The sequence below is a fragment of the Loxodonta africana genome, chromosome 4, assembly GCF_030014295.1.
Source record: "Loxodonta africana isolate mLoxAfr1 chromosome 4, mLoxAfr1.hap2, whole genome shotgun sequence".
NCBI classification, from domain to species: Eukaryota; Metazoa; Chordata; class Mammalia; order Proboscidea; family Elephantidae; genus Loxodonta; species Loxodonta africana.
In genome coordinates this window covers 107,725,284-107,747,950 of record NC_087345.1, presented here as the reverse complement: position 1 = coordinate 107,747,950, position 22,667 = coordinate 107,725,284, and the positions used below count along the sequence as shown (strand labels likewise).

Genomic DNA, 22,667 nt, shown 5'->3' with positions numbered 1-22,667 from the left:
TAAACTAGTTCTGCTATTCTTTAAGACAGAAAAGAAATTAAGACAATTGGTCTCTTATTACCTCAGGAGTCTCTGAGGTCACAAACTCTGTTTCAGATCCCGAAGAAGCCTGATCAGCAGTAACCAAACAAGCATTTGAGCTACAAGTAACTGGAGAAGAAGTAGCCTAGACACAGGAAGATATAAAATACTGTAAAAGTCATATTTTGTTCACTTTATATTCCTTGAGCCCTGGTTTCCTTATATTACAGTATTCATCTGAGCAATCACTAATGCCAGGCACTGTGCTAAACACTTTACACATATTCCGATATTTAATCCTCACAATAATCCTGTTGGGTAGGTACAACTATTCCCATTTTATTGACAGGCAGGCAGAGACAAAGAAAGGTATATATACCAAAGATCACACTAAAATGAAATGGCAGAGCTGTCAATCAAACCCAAGGACTCTACTACAATGCCTTTCCAGGCCCTGCTCACCAAAGCCACACATCCAATCCTATCTTCACTAATCAAGGTCCATGGCCCTAGAAACCTGGGGTAGATTTTCAATCTGGAGCTTGGTAGCAGTTCACTGGCAGGTAAGATCAGAATACATTTAACCCTCTCAGCACAGCTCTGCCAGAGATCATAGTAACTATGGTTTTACTCAAGTGCTCTCAGTATCTTCAAGAGTAGCTAGAAGTATAAATAGGAAAGATAAGCTCTATATAAATCAAAATTGGCACCAAAATTCTAACAAAAACCAAAGCTGATTATATAGTATAAAACAAAAATTGGGAGAAAGCACAGTAAGAAATAAGGCTGTGACCAATAAAGATCCCAGAAAGTGACTAGGAAGGAATTCTGACATAGGAAGTATTAGAACATAACAGACATCCATAAAAGTCTAGCAACTGAAAGGTCTCAACTATCCACAAAGCCACTCGTAGTATCTAAATGCTTCTATGTGGTTTGTAGAAGCCCAAGTAATAAAATGATTAAATTGAAACTAATGAATAGTAACCAAACATCAGGAAAAAAATTGAAATCTTTTGAAATATTTTATATACTTAAATAGGTATAGCTGAGATATGACCAAAATATGAGAGCTATTATGAGACTGAAGTGTTTTTTAAATTAGACTTTTCTAGTCCTCTCATTAAAATAGTGCAATAACTGCTCAAAACGTGTGCCTGTCTATGGTAGGGACATAACTCTCTAAAACTAAAGGAAGATTCACAGATTAAGTTAAAGCAACTGGTTCCACCTGAGAGAAAGCTTTAAAAGACTTGAATCTTAGTAAAAAGGCTCACTTAACAAAAACAGTCAGAGCCTATATTAACACTTATTGAGAAGGTAAGGTACTTCTTGCTTACAAATCATTGCTCTTAACTAGATCAGCAGTAGGCAGTTTAAGTATTGGTAAGTGAACATGTTTGAGAACAGAAGTGCCAAAAATGTACAGATTCACCCAGTGAGCTTATTAAAAACATAGATGCCTACAGCCCACATCTGGAAATTCTGATCCATTAAATCTAAGGTGAGACCTAGGAATAGTTATACTTTAAAAATGCCCAGGTGATTCCGATGCAGCCATCTCACAGATCTGCACCTAAAAACTACTAAACTAGATCAGTGACTTTACCAAAAAAATTTTAACTTTTCAATTGAGAGCCTCACATAGAATCATAATTGCTAGAATGAACAGCTTTACTTAGTAAGTAGGTGGGGAAAAGTAGGACAAAATCCCACTTACATACCATGCTCCACAAATACTCTTTGAAAATTGAGCCATATTTTATCAAACTATAAATCACTATAAACAAAAGGTATTCATTCAAAAGTTTTTGGAAAAGAAAGCTACAACTGTGAACCACCTGGTCAAAATATTTAATCTACTGTCACAAGCAGCTACTGGCAAGAGAACTGTCATAAGGTTTTCAGAGGGACACTTAGAAATTTTTTTTTAAAGGTAATGACCTGAAAACTAGTGAACCTAGGCCTTACCATTGATGAAAATGCAACGTGGCATTTAGAGATCTCAATGATCAATGATCTGGGCCCTTTGTATGTCTAAGTGTGTTTAGTGGAAACTAGTTCCTGGGAATGCTAACTATTTTTGTGGGGGAAAAACTGGTTAATCACGGGTTAAACAAAATTTTCTTTCCTCAGATTTTTTTTTTACTGTGCTGACATACGAAATTATTCGGGTAGGTCAATAGCGAAGTAGTATTATTCTTCAGGCTTCTTTTACTTAACAAAAAGTCAGCTAATCTTTATTATAATATTATGTCTTGGGAAATCTTTTTAGGACCAGTTGTAATGCATCTAAAAACCTAGTTATCATTAGAATATTTTACATAATTTAGTTAGGTATAATAGAATCAGTAAGTGTGATCATTCTTGTCAAAACAAGAGGTTCTTCCATGAATATAAAAGAAGAATAAATGAAAAATTAATTTGGAGATGTTACCTGTAATGGCTCTTGAAGAAACTCATTTTGACTGGGTAGATTCTGTTCTGTAGATGCTGTAGAGAGTGAAATAAAACAGTATAAACTATTGAGAGGGGAGAAAAGTTTACGCATATCATTTGGGTGGAAACTAAAATTTACACTTAACAAAAAAGCATAAATGGAGGATTAGGTGTTAAATTTATCAGTTACTCTCTATAAAAGCTTTTAAAAGAGTCAGATGCTTGTAGGACAATGAGAAATAAGTAGTTTCAGCTGTGATACATGATGATTTAAGGTTAAGAGGGCAAAAGCAGCATTTCAAGCTATGACTTTTAAAAATAACTGGTAATAGTAATCTGGAAGACAAACCCGAGCTATCATGAGAAGTAACTAAAATGATACACTTAAGCTTCACAACTTTCAAATAAGGCTTAGCTGGGTCATCTTTTTTTTCTTTTTTTTTCCCCTCACTCGGTCTTTAATTACATATATGCTTTTCAAATTACATAGTTTTTCAGTTTGGCTTCCTGTTACCAATGTCTATCGCTTTTGTTAATTAACCTTCTGTTTACCTTTCTTCCCAGGAATTACTGCATCAGTCTTCTGGATGGTGTATATTGCTCACTACAGCTATACTATAGCTTTATGTCACTCTTCTCCCAAGAGAAATGAGTGCAGGCCTAAGCTTTAAAGCATCAGATTTAAATTTAAGCTCCATGATTAGTAACTGTGTTAATCACTGTATCACCGCGGTAATTTCACTCGCAGTTAGAATCCAAAAGCCTCAACGCTAGATTTAAAGTCCAAAGGAGTCAAGCAAGGCCTAGCCTGTATTCATTCTAAGAAGAACTTATTAATTGCAAAAATAGCTAATGGGCATTCCCATTTCACCCATCTACAGACTTTCTATAAAACGCAAATAGGTCAGTTAAGTAAAATAATGTCCTGATGGCAATTTACCTACATGTAACTCTGATAACTGATGGTACATCTAAAGTAAATTAAGAGACATAGCTCTACCCTTAAAATATCTAGAGTAAAATAGTTTGTGAAAGAAACAACTGTTAGACCTAAAGCTGTTTGTTCTAAGTCTTTAAAATGATTACACACCCTCCTTGGAATATAGCCTAGCGAAATAAGAGCTGTCTCAAGAATAGATACATGCGCACCCATGTTCACTGCAGCACTGCTCACAAAAGCAAAAAGATGGAAACAACCAAGGTGCCCATCAACAGACGAATGGATAAACAAATTATGGTATATGCACTCAATGGAATACTACACGTCAATAAAGAACGATGAATTCAGGAAACATCTCACAACCAGGATGAATCTGGAAGGCATTATGCTAAGTGAAATTAGTCACAAAAGGACAAATATTACATAAGACCACTATTATAAGAACTTGAGAAAAGGTTTAAACACACAAGAAAACATTCTTTGATGGTTACAAGGGTAGGGAGGGAAGGAGAAGGAAATTCAGTAACTAGGTAGTAGGCAAGAATTAGGTGAAGGAAAAGACAACACACAATACAGGCAAGTCAGCACAACTGGACTAAACCAAAAGCTGAGAAGTTTCCTGAACACAACCAAACACTTTGAGGGAGAGAGTAGCAGGGGCCAGAGTCTAGGCATCATGATTTTGAGGGACATCTAGGTTAACTGGCATAACAAAGTTTATTAAGAAAATGTTCTGCATCCCACTTTGGTGAGTGGCATCTGGGGTCTTAAAAGCTAGTGAGCAGCCATCTAAGATACATCAATTGGTCCCAACTCATCTGGAGCAAAGGAGTATAAAGAACACCAAAGACACAAGGAAAATATTAGCCCAAGAGACAAAAGGGCCACAGAAACCAGAGATTCCATCAGCCTGAGACCAGAAGAACTAGATGGTGCCCGGCTACCACCAATGACCCCCTGACAGGGAACACAACAAAGCCCCTGATGGAGCAAGAGAAAAGTAGGGTGCAGAACTGAAATTCATGTAAAAAGACCAGACTGAACTGTCCGGCTGAAACCAGAGGAACGCCAGAAGACATGGCCCCTGGACTCCGTTAGCCCAGAACTAAAACCATTCCTGAAGCCAACTCTTCAAAGATGAGACCGGACCATAAAACATAAAATAATACTCGTGGAGAATATGCTTCTTAGTTCAAGTAGATACAAGAGACTAAATGGGTACCTCCTGTCCAGAGGCAGGATTAGAAGGCAGAAAGGGATAGGAACAGACACAGGAAACCCAAGGTAGAAGGGGAAGTATACTATCACATTATAGAGATTGCAACTAGGGTCACAAAACAGTATGTGTGTAAATTTTTGTATGAGAAATGAACTTGAGCTGTAAACTTTCACCTAAAGCACAATAAATAAATAAATACATTCAGATTTGCATTTTTAATCTCATATCCTCAAAAAAAAGACTACATACCTACTGGGCTACCTGGAGTAGTTGAAGGCGGCTGTGACAATGAAATTGCACTTGAAGGTTTGTCAAAATCCAGGACAGATTCCTAAAGGTAAGATTTTAAATAATGAGTAGGAACAAGGATTATTCATTTAAAAGCTATTATCATTAAGTTGTTCACAATGCTACCCAGTGTATTACCTATAGGTATCAAATAACTATCTCAAGATGTTAATAATAACCATCTCAAGATGTTAACCACATAGTTTTTATAGAAGACATTAAAAGTTACATGTCAAATCTAAAGTTACTGCCAAATCTTAAGGTTGTGTCAAGTATTAAAACTATAATAGTAATTCTAAGGCTTAAAAGGAAACCCTGGTGGTGTAGTGGTTAAGTGCTACAGCTGCTAACCAAAAGGTCAGCAGTTCGAATCCACCAGGCACTCCTTGGAAACTCCATGGGGCAGTTCTACTTTGTCCTATAGGGTTGCTATGAGTCGGCATCAACTCAACAGCAATGGGTAACTTAGAAAAACTCCTGGCCTGAGGCATTAATCCTAGTTTAGGCTGAACCTTCATTTATTATACTCAACCAGTGACAGTGTCTAATTACTGTATCTCAACTGCTTACTCATACTTGTTAGACACTTTCATGATGAGAAGCCATTCTCTTCCTCCATTTTCTTATCTCCCAGAAAAGTATCTAACATTTTGAATACTTAAACCACACACTGTAGTGAGTATTTTTGTTTTATTGATCCTCAAATGCCCTGAAGAGGTAGACAATTCTCTCATTTTAAAGATAAGCAGAGGCCTGAAGGCTAACTTTTCACAGGGGACAAAGCTGGTAAGTGGAAGAACTGGGATTTAACCCTAGGCCTAATTCCAAAGCTCAAGATCTTTCTACGATTTCAATACATCTTATTTGGCTATTTCAGGCCTCAGAAATATCATGCTATTCCAAAATTCTGTAACAGTCACGATTTAGTTAAGCATACTGTTAGCATTTAACTATTAATTTTGCACAAGTCTACAATCTTCTGGAATATAAACTCTTTGAAGACAATTAACGTCTTATAATTTTCTATACACACTGGCACCTATCAGAATACCAAGCACAAAGCAGGTTCTCATAAGTCTGAGTGGAAGCTACAGATGATCTTATTCTTGAGCACTTTACTCAAGGAACCATTATTCTCATTTTTTAGATATAAACTATGGTAGAGAGTTAAGTAACTTGCCTACGGTGTCAGAGCTGTCAGGATTCATACTCAGAATCTATGTACTTAACTTTATAATGCTTCAGATCAGAAATTAAGCCCCATGTATATCAATTAAGATTCTTATAAAAATGACTCATACTTGCATAAAGTTACAAGTTCCTTGAATCTGGGTCATCAAATCCTGCAGTTTTTCTTTCCTCAACACTGGATCCTTTGGAAGGGTAGAGGAAGAACCTACAGGCTGATGCATAGGCTTAGGCACCTGGAAAACAAACCCATAATATGTAAGAGTGGAACTGAAATTTAATAGTCTAAATCAGGAAACTTAGCTTATTACCAAACCAAACCCATTGCCACAAGTCGATTCTGACTCATAGTGAGCTTATTACTACATCTTGATGAAATCAAAACATACAGCAATACTCATTTATCAGATTTATTTCAAGTAAAGAATTTCCACATGCATGCATTTTCCAAGTAATTTAAACAAACTTTAAACAGCTCTTCCTCCTTTCAAACCACTTTAATGGTGATCTTTCTAAAACATAAAACATTCTCTTTTTAAATGGAAGACCCAGGAAAATAGAACTTCTTTGATAAGGGTACTTTCATACAGGCATCAATTACCATATTTCTTCTAGGAGATGCCACCAACCATGAGACACACGAGCGGTTTTTTTTCCCCAAAGAAAAAACTACCAACAAATTAAATATACATCCATTTTTAAGATGGATCTAATTTCAGAACGATTAATACGTTTAAAAAATATATACATATATCCTAAAACTGAAAAAACACATTTATTACAGTTTGTTATAAAGTAAGTATACTCTTGCGAGCTGCTGATGTTTACAAGTTTCTAAGTCCTCATGCAAGGAGCCCTGATGACACAACGGTTAAAGAGTTTGACTGCTAACTGCAAGGTCTGTGGTTTGAACCCACCAGCCACTCCACAGGAGAAAGACGTGGCAGTCTGCTTCCATAAAGATTACAGCCTTGGAAGCCCTATGGGGCAGTTCTACCCTGTCCTACAGGGTCGTTATGAGCTGAAAATGACTCAATGGCAACAGGTTTGGTTGTGGAGCCCCCCTGCTAAGTTGGGAACCCTGGTGGCATAGTGTTTAAGTGCTGCGGCTGCTAACCAAAAAAGGAGGCAGTTCAAATCCACCAGGCACTCCTTGGAAACTCTATAGGGCAGTTCTACTCTGTCCTATAGGGTCACTATGAGTCGACGGCAACAGGTTTTTTTTTTTTTTTTTTGGTTCATGCTAAGTTGCTTAAGATTGCTGAACTTCCTGAGTTAGACCTAATGTTTATAGTTACTTCTTACAGCTGTCAGTCTCCTCCCCTAATTCACTGGGAAGTGGCACAGCTAAGCTTTTCAAAAGTAGCAAATAAAATAAGAGTTAACAGACCCCAAGTAAATATATGAGAGGCTCTTTTAGGAGGAAAGTATGAGCATTAGTGACTAATTTCATCTTACCTAATCTTTTGGCTTAGAACTGTATTATACAGCTGAAATTACAAGATGATGGAGAAACATATACTGTATTTTACAGAGAAAGTGTTCTCAGTCACTGAAGAAAACCCTTCAACTTCAATATGTTGTCTCTGTCATAAAAATAAATTAAACATGAGTTTTGACTTTTCCCTAAGACCCCTAATTTATAAATTCTATTCAGTGAATGGAAACCCTGGTGGCATAGTGGTTAAGTGCTACAGCTGCTGACCAAAAGGTCAGCAGTTCGAATCCGCCAGGCGCTCCTTGGAAACTCTATGGGGCAGTTCTATAGGGTCACTATGAGTCGAAATCGACTAGATGGCAACGGGTAATACAGCAAATAACACGATTTCAATATTCTGGTATGTTCAAGTCTCAGTATTACTACACCTAGTGGGATTTTAACTTAGGTTTTTTTTAACAGCTTTAATTGAGGTACTATTTTTTTTAAGTTGGAGTTTTAGATTGTTTCTCAAAATGGTTGTGATATTACAATTACTGTTGCATGATGTATGATTAATGAAATAAGGCTATCAAACTTCTGCAGTAACAGGAAGAAGCTAAAATTAATATTAGCAATTGAACAAATGAGGGAGGAGAGCAGAATGGGAAATTCTAAAATTCTCTTCCCATAAGGTAGAAGAGAGTTCAGAGTAATTTATCCACTTATAAAATGAAAGGGTTTGATTTTCTTGAGCAAATATTTTTCACTGTTAGAGGGTCAAAATTTTTTCAGCAATCCTTTGGCTAAATTGACATGGAAGTATAAGGAATATCACTATACAGAGATAGAGGACATCAAACAAGGCGACAATTTTTCATTATGAATAGTGATAAACGAGTAATTTATAATTTAACAAGAAGCAACACTATCACCTGTTTAGGAAGGTAAACTCATAATGAATAATCCTTAAATACTAGCATTGTATTTAAGGATTATTCATTATGAGTTTACCTTCCCAAACAGGTTCTTTAACATTAATAATTTGAGGCCTAAGTTTTAACTAAATCTTATACTTCAACACCTAGGTACAGAATGTTTAAAGCCTATAGTTTCCTGTGTCCAGAAAATTCTTATTTTGAAATGAAGTAATTCAGATCCTCCCCCCAACTACTAGAATATCTGCAGCTACTATGTACCTTCTTTACACAAGTAGAGGCTAATCTGAGTGGCTAGAAATGAGCGAAAGACAATGCAGAAAAATGCCTTCTGTCAGAAAAAGTCACTCAGAAGATAGCGAGTGAAACCTAACAGGCCCCTCACCCCATGATGTGCATTTACATTACCCACTTGTTCGCATTATGGTCTTATCTGAACTATTCCAGCATTTAAATGTCACATCACACCATTAAAACTTAACATATTCTAACCGTGAAAATGTAATCTTAGGTTAGGTTCAAAGAAAGACTAGGTTATCTTCCAATTTTCTAGAAAAAATAATAAATCTATCCATTAAAGAGTTAAGTGAAACTTTATACATTAACTTTTTTTTTTTTAAAGAGAACTAAAAAATTACGATTACCACAACTCTTTACTGATGCCTACATTAACAGAGGAGCCCTGGTGGTGTAGCGGTTAAGAGCTACGGCTGCTAATCAAAAGGTCAGCAGTTCAAATTCACCAGCCATTCCTTGGAAACCCTATGAGGCAGTTCTCCCCTGTCCTGTAGGGTCACTATGAGTCAGTATCAACTCAACAGTGATGCGTTTGGTTTCAACAGGTACATTGACAGAAGCAGACTAATACAGATCAACTCACATCTTTGGGTTCTGTATTAAACTTTCTGGGCAGAAGCTGGTCATTTGGAATGAGGCTTGCTGTAGCTACTCCCCAGGACTTTGAAGAAATCTGCGATTGTGGTGTTAAAGGGTGTTTTTTACTCTCAACATTGTTTTCCCAGGATTTTAGAGTCTCTGGCTGTCTTGAATCCTGTTCATCACACATGGGAGTGGTCCATGATTTGGTGATGGCCTGTTCATTCTGCTGAGAAGGTACCCAAGACTTTGGCATTTGCTTCTTTGGATCTTCTTCTTTCTGCAGCTGAACTGGCCAAGGCTTTGGTGTCTCCTGCTTCTTCTGCTCCTCTTGAATGTATCCTGCTTTGGATTTAGGAGTTTCTTGCTTCCACTGGCCAGGAGTTGGCTTGGGTTTAGAGGTCTCCTGCTTCTTCTGCTCTTCCTGCAGAGTGGACCTGAGTTTTGAAATCTCTTGTTTCCTCTGTTCTGAGGAAACTGCAGGCTTTGATAACTCCTGGTGTTTAACAGGAGACTCCCAGGACTTGAAAGATTCCTGTTTCTTCTCCTGACTGTCTGGTTCGGTAAGCGTATCCCAACATTTGGGGAGATTTGGTTTTCTAGCATAATCTTCTTCCCAGGATTGCTCTTCATCTCGTTTGTTTGAATAATCTACTTCTGTCAAGTAGCGTCTGTTAAGAAACTAGACCAGAAAAATAATGTGCTTGAGTCATAAAGTTAGTAGAAGACTTTATGGGGAATATTCAACTCTCTAAGTATTCCTACGTTAGTTTATTGGAGATACTGTACTATGATGAAACTTCTCTCTTTATCCTAATTTAAGAGACTGTCCTACATATTTGTTCATTCTTGTTTCCTCAATTAACGACACATACGTCAATGCTTCAAAAGTAGAAACTATGTTTGACTCACCTAAGACTGACAAGAACTACACGTCATGGTGCCACATTTGACTGCGTTTACCAAGGCTATTGAGCCTTTGCCAGGCTTAGGACCATTCTACCCACTTGACTCCCTTAAAAGTTAAGGCAGAACTACAGAGTTATACTGATTAACCTTAAGCCTCATTTTCTGAATTACCAGGCTTTTCTTTATGTCCCCTATATATCAATCATACTGTGCTTCTGCCTCTCCCGTTCTTTTCAGCTTTCATGAATTTCAATGTCACTTCAGTAAGAAAACCCTCTTCTGCTACCAATGTGAGTAAATTCTGGAGAGAGCAAAGTCCTACGCATCTTTAAGTTCTAACACAGGAGCCAATAACAACAATAAATACAACAGCTAACACTTTAGCAGTTATTGTGTGCCAGGTCAAATTCTATAAAATTTAGAATTTAAACCAATTCCTTTAATCCTCACAGTAACTCCATGAGATAAGGATCATTATTATTCCCATTTCATGTATTAGAGTAACAGCAGAGCTGAGCTAGATATATTGCCCAAAGTCACTAAGCTAATAAGCTCCAGAGCCTGGCTCCAGAGCCTTAACTTTTAATCACGACACTATAACAAGTCTCACAAATCAACATCAATAACTTTCCAGTATCTTACCTCTTGTGGCTGTATCTCTGGCTGTGCAAGCTCCGCAAGAGACTCTGGAAAGATAAAAGGAATATTAAATAAGTCTAGGTAAACTATAAGCTTTTAGACTAATTACAACTGTAATTCATTCCAGCAATATATTTCTGAAGACTCAAAAGCGTAACAGAAAAAGAATAGCACAATTAAGTATACGCACGGCAGGCATAACTCTAACTATTGCTTATTAGCTAAAAACATGTAGTCTGGAATCAGCAGTTCTCTTCTAGAAGACACTTCGCTGAAGTCAAGTATCAGTTAAAATTTTCTTTCTGATCTAAAATAAGACTATCTCCTCTTACTCACAAACACAGCTTTGCGCAAGTCAGAATTATAGCTCACGTCCCATGGGGTAAAAATTAGTCATGTTAACTTGAAATAGAGCCCTTAAAGGCCTCTTACAAGTCATTTCAAGGTTGAGGGGTGAGGGGATAGCAGTACCAAAGCGCTGGGCTTGGTATTAAAAGCTAAGAGGAGGTGAACATGGGAAATCACTTGAATCCTCCTAGTTGACTACCAGAACCTTGCCTGGACTCCCTCACTAAAAGAGGTATTTATTAAGTAAATACAACCTAAGAAACAAATGCAAAAGTATCATTTGCTCAAAATATTTCTTCCTCAAGAAAATGGTAATTTAAGAAGTATATTTTCTGATTTTGGAATTTTTTTTTCTAAATCAGTATTTTAACCTCAGGTTATTTACATTCATGTCCTACTATAGCATTAAATTCTTTAACAAAGGAGGTTCATTCAAATTCCATAAACACCCCTTCTAACCAGTGTACTCTCTCGGCACGAAGTATAATCTAATGTTTCTGTTAAGGCTCTATCTGTAAATCATGATAATAAAGCCGAGAGATGTTTTCTAAGCCTACTCTTGTCCAGCAGCAAGTTAAGATTTCCATTCACGTAGAATCTAATGAATTAAAATAATCATTTCACAATAACTTGACTCATTTTTGATGTTAAAAATCGAACCACTTTAAAGAATTTCAGAGATCATAACAAACCTGACTCTTTGACAGATTCAGTTTTCAATAATTGTTTTTTCTTCTCTGATTTTATCAGCATTTCCTCCTCCACAGGTACTTCTTTTTCCTTAGCATTTTGAGGAACTGGGATACTTTCAAAATATCCTGAGTTCAGCAACTTAGACAACAGATCTTTCACGTGTTTGTCTAAGAAAGAGCAATTAAGACTTGGTTATCATATAATCTGATAGTTCGTTAAAAATCATAAGGAATAGAAATCATAATTTAATCCTAGTCATAGTATGTCATTACAATATTCTCCATTAGAAGGGATTCGGAGAACTGGTCAGTACCATGAGAAGTACTTGATTTGAGGTCCATTATTCCTTTCATAGGAGTACTATTTTGTCTTTCTTTTTTTCCAATCAGCATTAAGGTATAATTTACAAATGACAAAATTCACCCATTTTAAGTATACAGTTTTAGCAACTGCATAGTCATGTTAACGCCACCAGAATGATGATATAGAACATTCTCAACACCCCAAAAAGTTCCCTCATGCCCCTTTTGCAATCAGTCCCCTTCGCCCAACCCATGGCAAACACTAATCTCTTATCATTCTAGTTTTGGCCTTTCTAGAATTTTATATATAACGTACTGTTTTTTTAATCTGGCTTCTTTCACTCAGCATAGTTATTTTGAGATTCATCCATGTTCTTACATGTATCAATAAGTCATTCCTTTTTTTATTAGAGAGTAAGTATTCTATTGTACAGATATATCACATTCCGTTAACAATTTACCACTGACGTATATTTGGTTTGTTTCCACTGTAGTTATTCTAAATAAAGCTGGTATGAACATCACACATGTACAAGTACTTGTATGAACATGTTTTCACTTCTCTTGGATACAGGAGTATAACTGGTTTTATAGTAAGTGTATATTTAATTTTATAACGCCAAACTATTTTCCAAAGTGTCAGTACCATTTTGCATTCTAACCAAGAAATCAATTTTTAATTGTGATTTAAACTTGGATGAACCGAGCAATGTTCAGATGGTCATACATATTTAGGTATTTTTTTAAAAAGAAGCAATCACTAGTAATGAAAACATTTATCAGCTTCTAGTGAGTTATCATTATCCTAAGCTAGTACACAAAAACTATGTACTTCATGTTCAACACTTGTAGTTGGTCATTTTCCCAAAGGCTATTTAGGAAGCCAAAAGGGCGCTCTTTCTCCAGATCATTAGACAACACTGCTTTAACAGTCTATGTAGTCAAACCATTCATATTTTCTTAGGCTGATCTGGTAGATAAACCTTGATAGTAACATTGAATGTATTTAAGATTCATAATTAAATGAGGTACTATTTCTACTATACAGAACAGGGAAATGAACCCCAAAATGGTCAAGCTAGTGTTGAAGCCAGCACTAGTACTTAGGTCTTATTCACAAATCATATTGACTTGCCATTTCAAAATTTTCCCCTAAATACCATTTTAGTGAGTACAATTACACAATAAACCTGACCTGTTGCTGTCGAGTCAATTCTGACTCATAACGATCCTGTAGGGCAGAGTAGAACTGCCCCATGAGGCTTCCAAGGCTGTAAATCCTTACAGAAGCAGATTGCCACATCTTCTTCATGCAAAGTGGCTGGTGGATTTGAATCCCTGACCTTTCAGTTACCAGCCGAACACTTAACCACTGTGCCACCCGGGCTCCTCCGATCATAGAATAGCTGCTTTTAACAGAACTAAACAAAGAGATTATTCTCCAGATGAATACAGTATTGTCAGACATGTAAGTTCTGATGGACTGACACAGTTTAGGCCCTCAATATCATACTAAACTTCTAGACGTAAAGTTTAGTATTTTACTGCATAAGTCCAGAATAGAGAAAACTCACATGTCGTTCCTACCACTGCTTTCTCACTACCTTCCAAAAGGTCCCAAAAGTACAAGGATGACTGCTCCATCTGGTCTTCAACACTGATAAGGAAAAGCAGCAGCAGAACAAGTGGCTTTAGAAGTACATATATGTGTGTATATATGTATATACACGTATATATGGAGCAGTACAATTGATGCATTATAACCCATTTAACAGTTAAGACATTCAAATGTTACTTTTGTCTTTTCATTCTTTGGAAACAAAAAACTGAAATTTTATAAAAGTTGACTGGTTCCCCATTTATGGGTTGCAAATGTAAGCATTTTCTTCTTAAAACAACTAAAATAAAGATTTTACCAAATACAGCTATTAAAGAATAGACCAAAAGGAGTCTGCCAATGCACCATTTGTTACCAGGAAAATGTCCTAGGTGAAAGAGTAGATTACTGGAAATCTTAAGAGCTGCATTAACTTTAAAGAAAGCAGCTTACTTTTCAAATTCGGTTTTGCTTACATTTCACGTATTAATGTAAGCTACACTCCCTGAACCCACCAAGGTGAAGGAAGTACCGGATAGGTAATAATGATGGAGTAGACTATCAACATGAGAATAAAAAGATATACGGCTACACATACGTAACCAAGTTTTATTAGAGTTCTTCCAGATACAGGGCTGATTTGTAATAACATTTGAAACCAGACTGCTTTAGCATGACTACCTTAGACACAAAGTTGGAACACCTTGTATCTAATAAAAAAAACAAAAGCACAGAGATCTGTTAATTAGCTGATTTATCAAAGCAAAAACAGTAAATGGATAGCTGCAAGGAAAAAAATTCATCCGAAAGCCCCAATTTGCTGGTTTTACACTTTGAATGATTAGTTTTATTTCTCGGTCTTCATTTACAGCATAATAGGAACACCAAATAATTCTCACTTAGAAAGTTTAATCATACTGGCCAAGTTAAATTTTATTTATTTTTACTTAAGTATAGCAGGAGTAAGAAAGCAAAGACTCTCAGATAATACCAACATCTTGAGATGCCTACCAAAAAAAAAGTCTTACGAATACACATAATTAACATTATGGTTAATACTTGCATGGTGTTAAAACCTAACGATCAGACATTATTTTTAAAACCAGTGTGATAATAAAGAAGCACCTAAATGAGACCATTCAAATTCACTTTCCTTCTATACAGTTCATCAACCCTGTCAAGAGACTGGGCCAGCCAAAGTCTCCCATGTTGAATCAAATTAATCTTTTTTCAGTTAACTACAGATATATAACTAAAAAGTAAAACTAAAGTGTTACATGTTGTATTTCAGAAAAATGTCTTCATTACCTTACCTTAGACTTTCATTTCTTTCAGGGCAGGTCAGTTTTGAAAATTTAATGAGGTAGTCAAGTTCTTTTGAAGGCAAATACACTGCACCATGCAAGCCCCCTTTGAAGTCTTTCTGTACATGTTCCTGTGTCAAGTTCTGCAATACATACTGAACTTGAAGTATAGTTCTAAGTTTTTTCTTCTCAGCCTCAAGTTTTAGCATGTGCTCCCTTCTCTGGGCCTTCTTCTGAGCTTTAAGTAGCTGTTAAGACAAATGCCAATTAGGGTTGACAACTCTCCCTTATCACCCCATATTAGTGATTCCACATTTTACAAAGCCTAACCTCAAATAGCTGAGATTAGATGATATATCTCAGGAATATGACACTGAGTGGTCAAATTGACAGGTCTGTTTAAACTCTGCCTCCTTTTTCAGCTAAAGAAAGTGGCAATAAGTAAGTACTACATTGGCTCGTCTAAGGTAACCAAAGCTGAAACATAGGCAGTCCCCAGGTTACGAACGTCTGACTTACAGACAACTCATCCTTAAGAACAGACTGCCATAGAGCCCATTACGTTAAAAATTTGAGTTAAATAGAGTGGTTCACAAAAACGAACACGATACTTTGTGACTCTCATGAAAACACCTCACAGTTTGGAAGTGATTAAGTGTTTTACACGCATAGAAAGGTAAAATATGTACTACATACTAAGACAAGCATTTGACTAACTGACACTAAATAAAAACTGTATGTGCCTGTTCCGTCTTACCTACAAATTCGACTTAAAGACAAACTTAGGAACAGATCTTGTTCGTACTCCGGGGGACTGCTTGTATCTGACTCCCAACTCCAGGCTATCTCTAGTGTCTCTAATGTTACCATGATGAGAAGCACAGTATCAATTCCTAATGTCTATATTAATCCTAAGATTTTCTTTTTCCATATATCAAGCCTTTTTAGGCCAAAATTTTTAACAGAATGTTTTAATTTAAAGGTTTTGTTTGTTTTAAATCCCATGTTCCAAAGGAAGGATATTTAAATTAAAACAGTCAGTGTCCAACCAACCAAAGATTAGCTAAGACCTAAGGAAAAGAAAACCATACAGACATAAAATGTCTTACAAATGTAATCAGTCAAGACACAGTCACAGCAAATGTGTTTTTAAGAAAAAGAGTAGAGATATTTCTATAATAGTTTGCACTTAATCTAGATGGAGCTGTATCCACCAATATTCAGCTGACAAAATAGATATGAAAAATTAGTGGAACTTAAGTTAACCCTCAAATAACTTTATGTATGTGGACTGAGCAGCCCCCCGTCTACTCTAAGCTCACACTATTACCATCTGCTTCCACTAAGAAACCTGAAGTTCTTCTCCCTCATAGTTGCCTTTTTTATTGCAATTTTTCCATCATATTGGATATTTTCCAAGATACAAAGATCAGGAAAACAAAAGAAAATAAACCTAAAAAAACTGTTTTTCCTATAGATAGGTTAAAGTACTTTGATATGGCATCAATATTTTAAACTCTACAAGAGATATCCATAAATCATTAACAGACTGGGTTTGGGGAACAAACTTCAGGAAAAAGAATGATCGTGGCATTATAGATCCTTCCTAAAGGGTACAGAAGCAACTTAATTTTGACTTGTGCTACTGCTAGAGACAAGGGACAGTAATAGGTAAAGGTAAAAAAAATAAATTTGAGACTAGGAAACTGACTCATTGAGGGTTATATGGACAACCATATTTTCTCAGGATAGCAGAGGCTCCATAAGGCTTTTTCCAAGATCTCAATATGGCACTGCACCAACAACACTTAACAAAGCTATAGGACTCTTATTTTCTACCTGGGGAGAGAAAGGAGGAGGACAGAGGTGGCACTTTTAGCACTCCAAGACAGTGGGATTCTGTCTGACACAGTTCCATGATGGTACAGGGAAAGGCAACTGATAGCCAGGGCATCTTTGGGACTGTATCACATCACCTCAGATCTCAGTTTAACCAACCCAAGGCTGGATTAGGTGTTCTTATGGGTTCATGCCACCCTGAACATCCCCTATTGAAGGGTTTATCACACTAAGTGGTTATCTTTTTGTTTATCAGGGTCTGTGCTGGGCATTAGTGATACACTTAATGCATGCATCAAGAAGTATGATGCCTTTTAAATCATGATCAGATGTTATGAAGAGCCACTTACAACAGCCTATTTCTCCTTATTAATGTGGAAACTAAGACAACCAACAACAAAAAAACCCTGAATTTATCTCTACATATAACAAAAAGAGGAAAGCGGTTTAAAGAAAAATCAACAGCTTACATTCTCTTCTCTTCTTTTAGCTGAGAACCAGTTTTTTTAAGGAGGAGAACATATGAAGTAAACCACTGTCAATCAATGGTATTGAACAGCAGAATTTATTTTCTGAACCATGACTTAGAAAAAGAATTCCTACCAGGGACAGACCTCATCTCATGAAAACAAAGAATGTGGCTGAATTAAACAGAAAGGCTTTCAACTTCAGTTTGAAGGGAAAGAAGAAAATACTCCATAAACTGCAAAAGTGGCTATCATAAGAGAGATTTGACAAAAACTTTAGTAAAATTACTAGGGGGAAAAAAAAAAAACAGAAAGGTTACTGGCAAGCACCTTTGGGGTCTTGATTCATTGATGCAAGCTCCAAAGTGCTTTAGCATAGCAGAAGCAAGTAAAAATCTCACAGTATCAATAAAATTTGGAGTCTGGGTTCTACCTTTAGACTACTGCAGTGGAAGAAAATGGTACAGAAAAAAGAGCACAGTTTTTAGAGGCAAAAGGTACCTAGGGCTGTATCTTACTTACTGGCCATATGATTCTGAATAAATTCCTTTTGTTCTGAGCCTCAGATTCCTTATCTGCAAAATGGGGCTATTTATACCCTAAATTAATGTAAAAATCAGGTGACTCGCACATGGCGTTTATAAAAATTAAATCTAAAAAAAAAAGGAAAAAAGGACACCATATATTAGGTAAATAACCGCCTGAATGGAAAAGTAAAATTTGAGGATAAGGTGACTTAAAGAGAGGGAAGATTTTTAGTATTACAGAAGTATACTTCCAACTATCTAACAATGAAGACGTGAAAAATCCTTTTCATAGTAAAATGAACTGAAACTAAGTAAATTTAACAGATGTTGTGGGGGAAAAATAACACAGGTATGAAGGAAGAACTGATTTAAAATCACTGTATTTAAAATAGCTTAGAAATGTTTGAAAACTGTGGAAATAATCAAAAGTACTAAAATTAAGTGATGAATGAACAAGCTAAAACACGCTATGGGTGACAAAAAAAGCTAATACCGTTGCAGAACTGCAGTAACAGAAGTATTCAGAAAATGGAAGGTAGTGGCTCTACGCTACGCTGTTTTAGATCTGTGTACCACCTTTTAAGAGTTCATCGATAATTAAATCAGACATCCAGAAGAGAACAACTTATTGCAAAGATTAAAACAGTCGATTGTTAAGCCTAAATTTTTTTTTTATGCCAGAGGAATAGAGAACTCTAGTTCACAGTAAAGAAGGGAAAATATTCAAAAACTAGAAGAAAACATCTTATGAGGCATGTTCTACATCACAGGAATGAATCCACAGAAAACTTTCCTTAATTGCTGGAACATGCCCTTTACAGGGCCTTCTGATATTAAGATCCTGAAACAGTGACGCATGTTTCATTAACAAATGCTAAATATTTCAGATTAATTGCTGATTAAATTTATCAGAGACAGTTTGAATTGACAACAGAATGAGCCTAATAAGTAGTGAGATCAGACTTAACTCTCTCATTTAACATGAATCATAATTTTTGCTCATAATAAATTATCATGCCCTGATGTATTAAATACTAAACTTACAAGCCTACATTATATAAATGTGCAATCTTAATTCTAAAACACATTCAATAAGTATGCCTATCAGAATAGTTTTTATTCTTCTTAAAGATTTTCTATAATCCTATACATTAGAAAACTAATATTTTATTCACAATCTCATATTTAGGTATCATTTGTGCTCTCTTTCAACTCTAGAAATCTGGAAAAACTTAGTTCTTCAGTAACATCCTCAACCCCTCCATCTGCAATAAATTATTCATGGGAACTAGATTACTACAGATCAACACCCTTAAGGCTGGTGGCTAACTGGTTTCAGAAAAGCAAACATACTCACTTCTTGGCTCAGTCCAGAAAAGGTTTTTTGAAGCTCCTTGGCAAATTCTAAGTTATGCAGCACTTCTTCATATTTCTCCACTGCTTCCTACCAAATAGGATTAGAAAACAATAATTCTATGATCTTCTAAGTACAAATATGTCAAAATACATGCCCCTTAAATATAGTGGAAGAGATTTAAGACTTTATGAACTAGCCACTCACCATATATATACAAAAAAATAGTTGCCTCTAAGAAAAAATAGGGGGAAAGAGCATTTACTACAAACTATATTTTTTTTTATATAAAGTTAAACTTAAAAATTCAACTTTGATGTTAGAAATAACACTATTTCTGGCATAAATCTGATCCCTAATTCCATCCTATCTATAAAGTATAAGGTCAGAGAGGTCTGTCGATTTTAAGAGTACTGAGCTAACAGGGTTCCTTTGTTAGTATTCATTCACTACTCATACGTACTGCACAAGTAGCAGAGTGAGGATCACACGGATGAAAAAGCAACTTCAAGACACTGATAATCCAGCGGAAAAAAACAGGGTTGTAGGCAACTACCCATAGCAAGCAAAATTAAATCAGTATTATAACAGAAATGACAAGCAACATCCTACAGGAAATCAATGGTGTAAAAAAACTTTTTTAAGATTTCACAGATGAATACAATTGATAATTAGAAAGGGGGTGTATTTTTTATGAAACTTAAGCTAACTCAAACCTATATGGAAGAAAAGGGCCAACCTGGAACAGAAGTAGATGCGAAACTTGCTCAACCAGATAAAGGCATATTATAAAGCCTCAGTAATTAAAACAGAATTGACAAAGATAAACAGACCAGCAATACACAATAGAAAGACCGGAAACAGCCCCACCGGAAACCCGAAAAAAAAAGTGTCTATACTAGGCTTAAGTTATACAGAAAATGGGGGGAGGGGAAGGAATAAGGCTATTTGCTTATTTATACAGACTTAAACTCTGGAAGGATATATAAAAATCTACGAACAACTGTTACGTAACAGAGGAAGGGACAGAGGTGAGAGAAAAACTACACGTTTTTTAATTATTTCAACAGTTCTCTGAGGGGTAAGATTATAGATTTTTTTTTTCTTCTGACATATCTATACTTCCTAAATTTTCTACCTTAAATGTATATTGTTTGCATCAAGGGATGTGCTTTATCAAAAGTACCACAAAACTATATGCTCAATCATGTCTAAAGACCTAACATTCAATCATTCTATGTTCAGTAAATCTATATTTAATAAGTACTATATGGTGGTATATGTTATATAAATATGCTATACACTATTCTAAGCACTAGGAATTCAGCAATGAACAGACAAAATCCCTACCTGCATGGAGCTTACATTGTAAGGAAATGAGAGCGAGAAAAAAAAAAAAAAATTTGTAGTTTGTCAGAGAAGTTACTAAGCACTAAGAAGAAAAATAAAGCTAGAAAAGAGACTAAGGAGTAGGTATGGAGGGGTGCGAGTATAGTATGGTCAGGATAAGCCTGAGGTGACCTTCAAATAAAAAGCTGAAGGAGCTTAGAAATTAAGCCATTTTGGTATCTGGGGGAAAAGCATCTCAGGCAGTAGGAACAGCAGGTGCAAAAGCCCTGAGAGAACCAGGCCTGTGATGTTTGAGGAACAGCAAGGCAAACAGTGCAGCTAGAATGGAGTTTGTAAGGGGTGGAAGTGTAGGAAATGCAGTGAAGATTAAAAAGGAAGGGAAGAACATACTTTGTAGGGGCTCATAAGCCCGATGGTGGGTTTTGAGCAGAGAATTGGCACTCCGACTTGCATTTAAACAGGATCACTGAGGCCACCATAATGAAAATAGATTGGGGAACAAGGGCTGGAAACAGAAAAACCTATCAGGGAGGTATTAAAGTAATGCAGATGAAAGATGACAGCATGACAGAAATGGAATTTATGAGAAATGGTTAGTTTCTGGATTTACTGTGAAGGTAGAACTGAGCAGACTTGCTGATGGGATATATGTGAGATATGAAAAGAAAAGAGATGAGAAATTCTCCAAAGTTGTTCGCAACTCCATCCTTATAAATGATCAGGCCAGCAACTGACATAGCTAAAGTTAAAAGAGGACCAGGCTTTTTTGGGGGGAGGGATGGAGAGAAATCGGGAGATATCAAATGGGCAACTAGACATATGAAATCTAGAGCTCAGAGGACTGATCTGAGATAAATCTGGCAGTTGTTAGCATATTACTGAAGAAATCCAAGTTCATATATTTACATGACATGTAGTTATGAAGACAAAATACTGAGATTAAAATTTCCTTGGCTATAGCTCTGAAATATAGCATGTCCTTGACATTTCTTAGAGAGCTACCACATGAATCACCAACACCCACACCATTCCCCATATTTACCCAAAATAAAAAAACACTACTATTAACAGAACATTTCCTTCAAGGACATTTACACAAAGAAAAGGTTTATTACTTTAAAAGTTAACTACTTGAAAACGAAGCCAGGTTGAAATGCTTTGTCCAGCTAAATTCTCTCACCATCTAAGCAAACAACACATCATTCTCACAGCTCACACAATTCAAATCTGTGCCTCGGAAAAATTATAATTTACTACATCACAAAAATCTGGGTCAGTACCGAAGAGTCCATATGTCAAAGGAATGAAAAGTCCTTGAATTACAGTATCTACGATACACAACCAAAAATTTTAGTTGAATCCTTAAGGAAAAAATTTTTTTAAAAAAAACAGTAACTTCCAGATTAGTTGTGTCCCTCTTTAGCCGAGAAAGATAATCAGGTCAAAGTGGCAAATATCAATGAAGTATTTTTTTTTCATATTGCAAAAAATCTTCTTCACCAAATTAGATAAAATTTGTAATTTCCGGGTCTATCAAGGACAAGTTAGGCAATGTTCAAAAAAAAAAAGAATTGTAAGAAGTCTTTGGTTTACAGTAAGGTTTAGAAAAAAAGGGCCAGCTATTCATCAGATAAGAAGCCCTGGTGGTACAGTGGTTAAGCACTTGGCTGCTAACCGAAAGGTAAGCAATTTGAACAAATGTCGATTCCCCGCCAGAGAAAGACGTGGCAGTCTGTTTCCATAAAGATCTACCACCTTGGAAACCCTGTGGGGCAGAGTTCTACTCTGTTCTACGGGATCACTATGAGTCACAATCAACTCAACAGCAACAAATTTTTTTGGTTTTATCTATCAGATAAACATGCCTCCCGGGAGAAGAAACTGGAGAAAGCCATGGCACGCTAAATATTTTAGAGCAGAAAGAGGTCAGGTTTATAATATTCCAGTGAAAACCTGAAAGCTAGAGTATTATTCTTTTCTTCATTCCATCCTAGGGTAAATTTAAATCTTTG

The 22,667-nt window shown here is 36.1% G+C and overlaps 1 protein-coding gene across 17 annotated transcripts in view; it reads right to left on the bottom strand.

Annotated features, from left to right (window-relative positions):
- Positions 1-22,667, bottom strand: part of CAPRIN2 (caprin family member 2) — a 37,636-nt gene that overhangs the window by 11,740 nt on the left and 3,229 nt on the right. For 9 of the 17 annotated variants that reach the window (XM_064284434.1, XM_064284436.1, XM_064284435.1 and 6 more), the window contains 10 exons: positions 19,309-19,395; positions 15,128-15,366; positions 13,792-13,874; positions 11,915-12,082; positions 10,878-10,921; positions 9,331-10,008; positions 6,209-6,331; positions 4,869-4,950; positions 2,459-2,514; positions 62-166 (listed from right to left, as the gene is read on the bottom strand). In XM_064284434.1, the coding sequence (XP_064140504.1) occupies positions 62-166; positions 2,459-2,514; positions 4,869-4,950; positions 6,209-6,331; positions 9,331-10,008; positions 10,878-10,921; positions 11,915-12,082; positions 13,792-13,874; positions 15,128-15,366; positions 19,309-19,395 (1,665 nt within the window). The remainder of the gene's footprint in view (positions 1-61; positions 167-2,458; positions 2,515-4,868; positions 4,951-6,208; positions 6,332-9,330; positions 10,009-10,877; positions 10,922-11,914; positions 12,083-13,791; positions 13,875-15,127; positions 15,367-19,308; positions 19,396-22,667) is intronic. The other 8 variants (XM_064284438.1, XM_064284439.1, XM_010595699.3 and 5 more) reach the window with 1 other exon arrangement.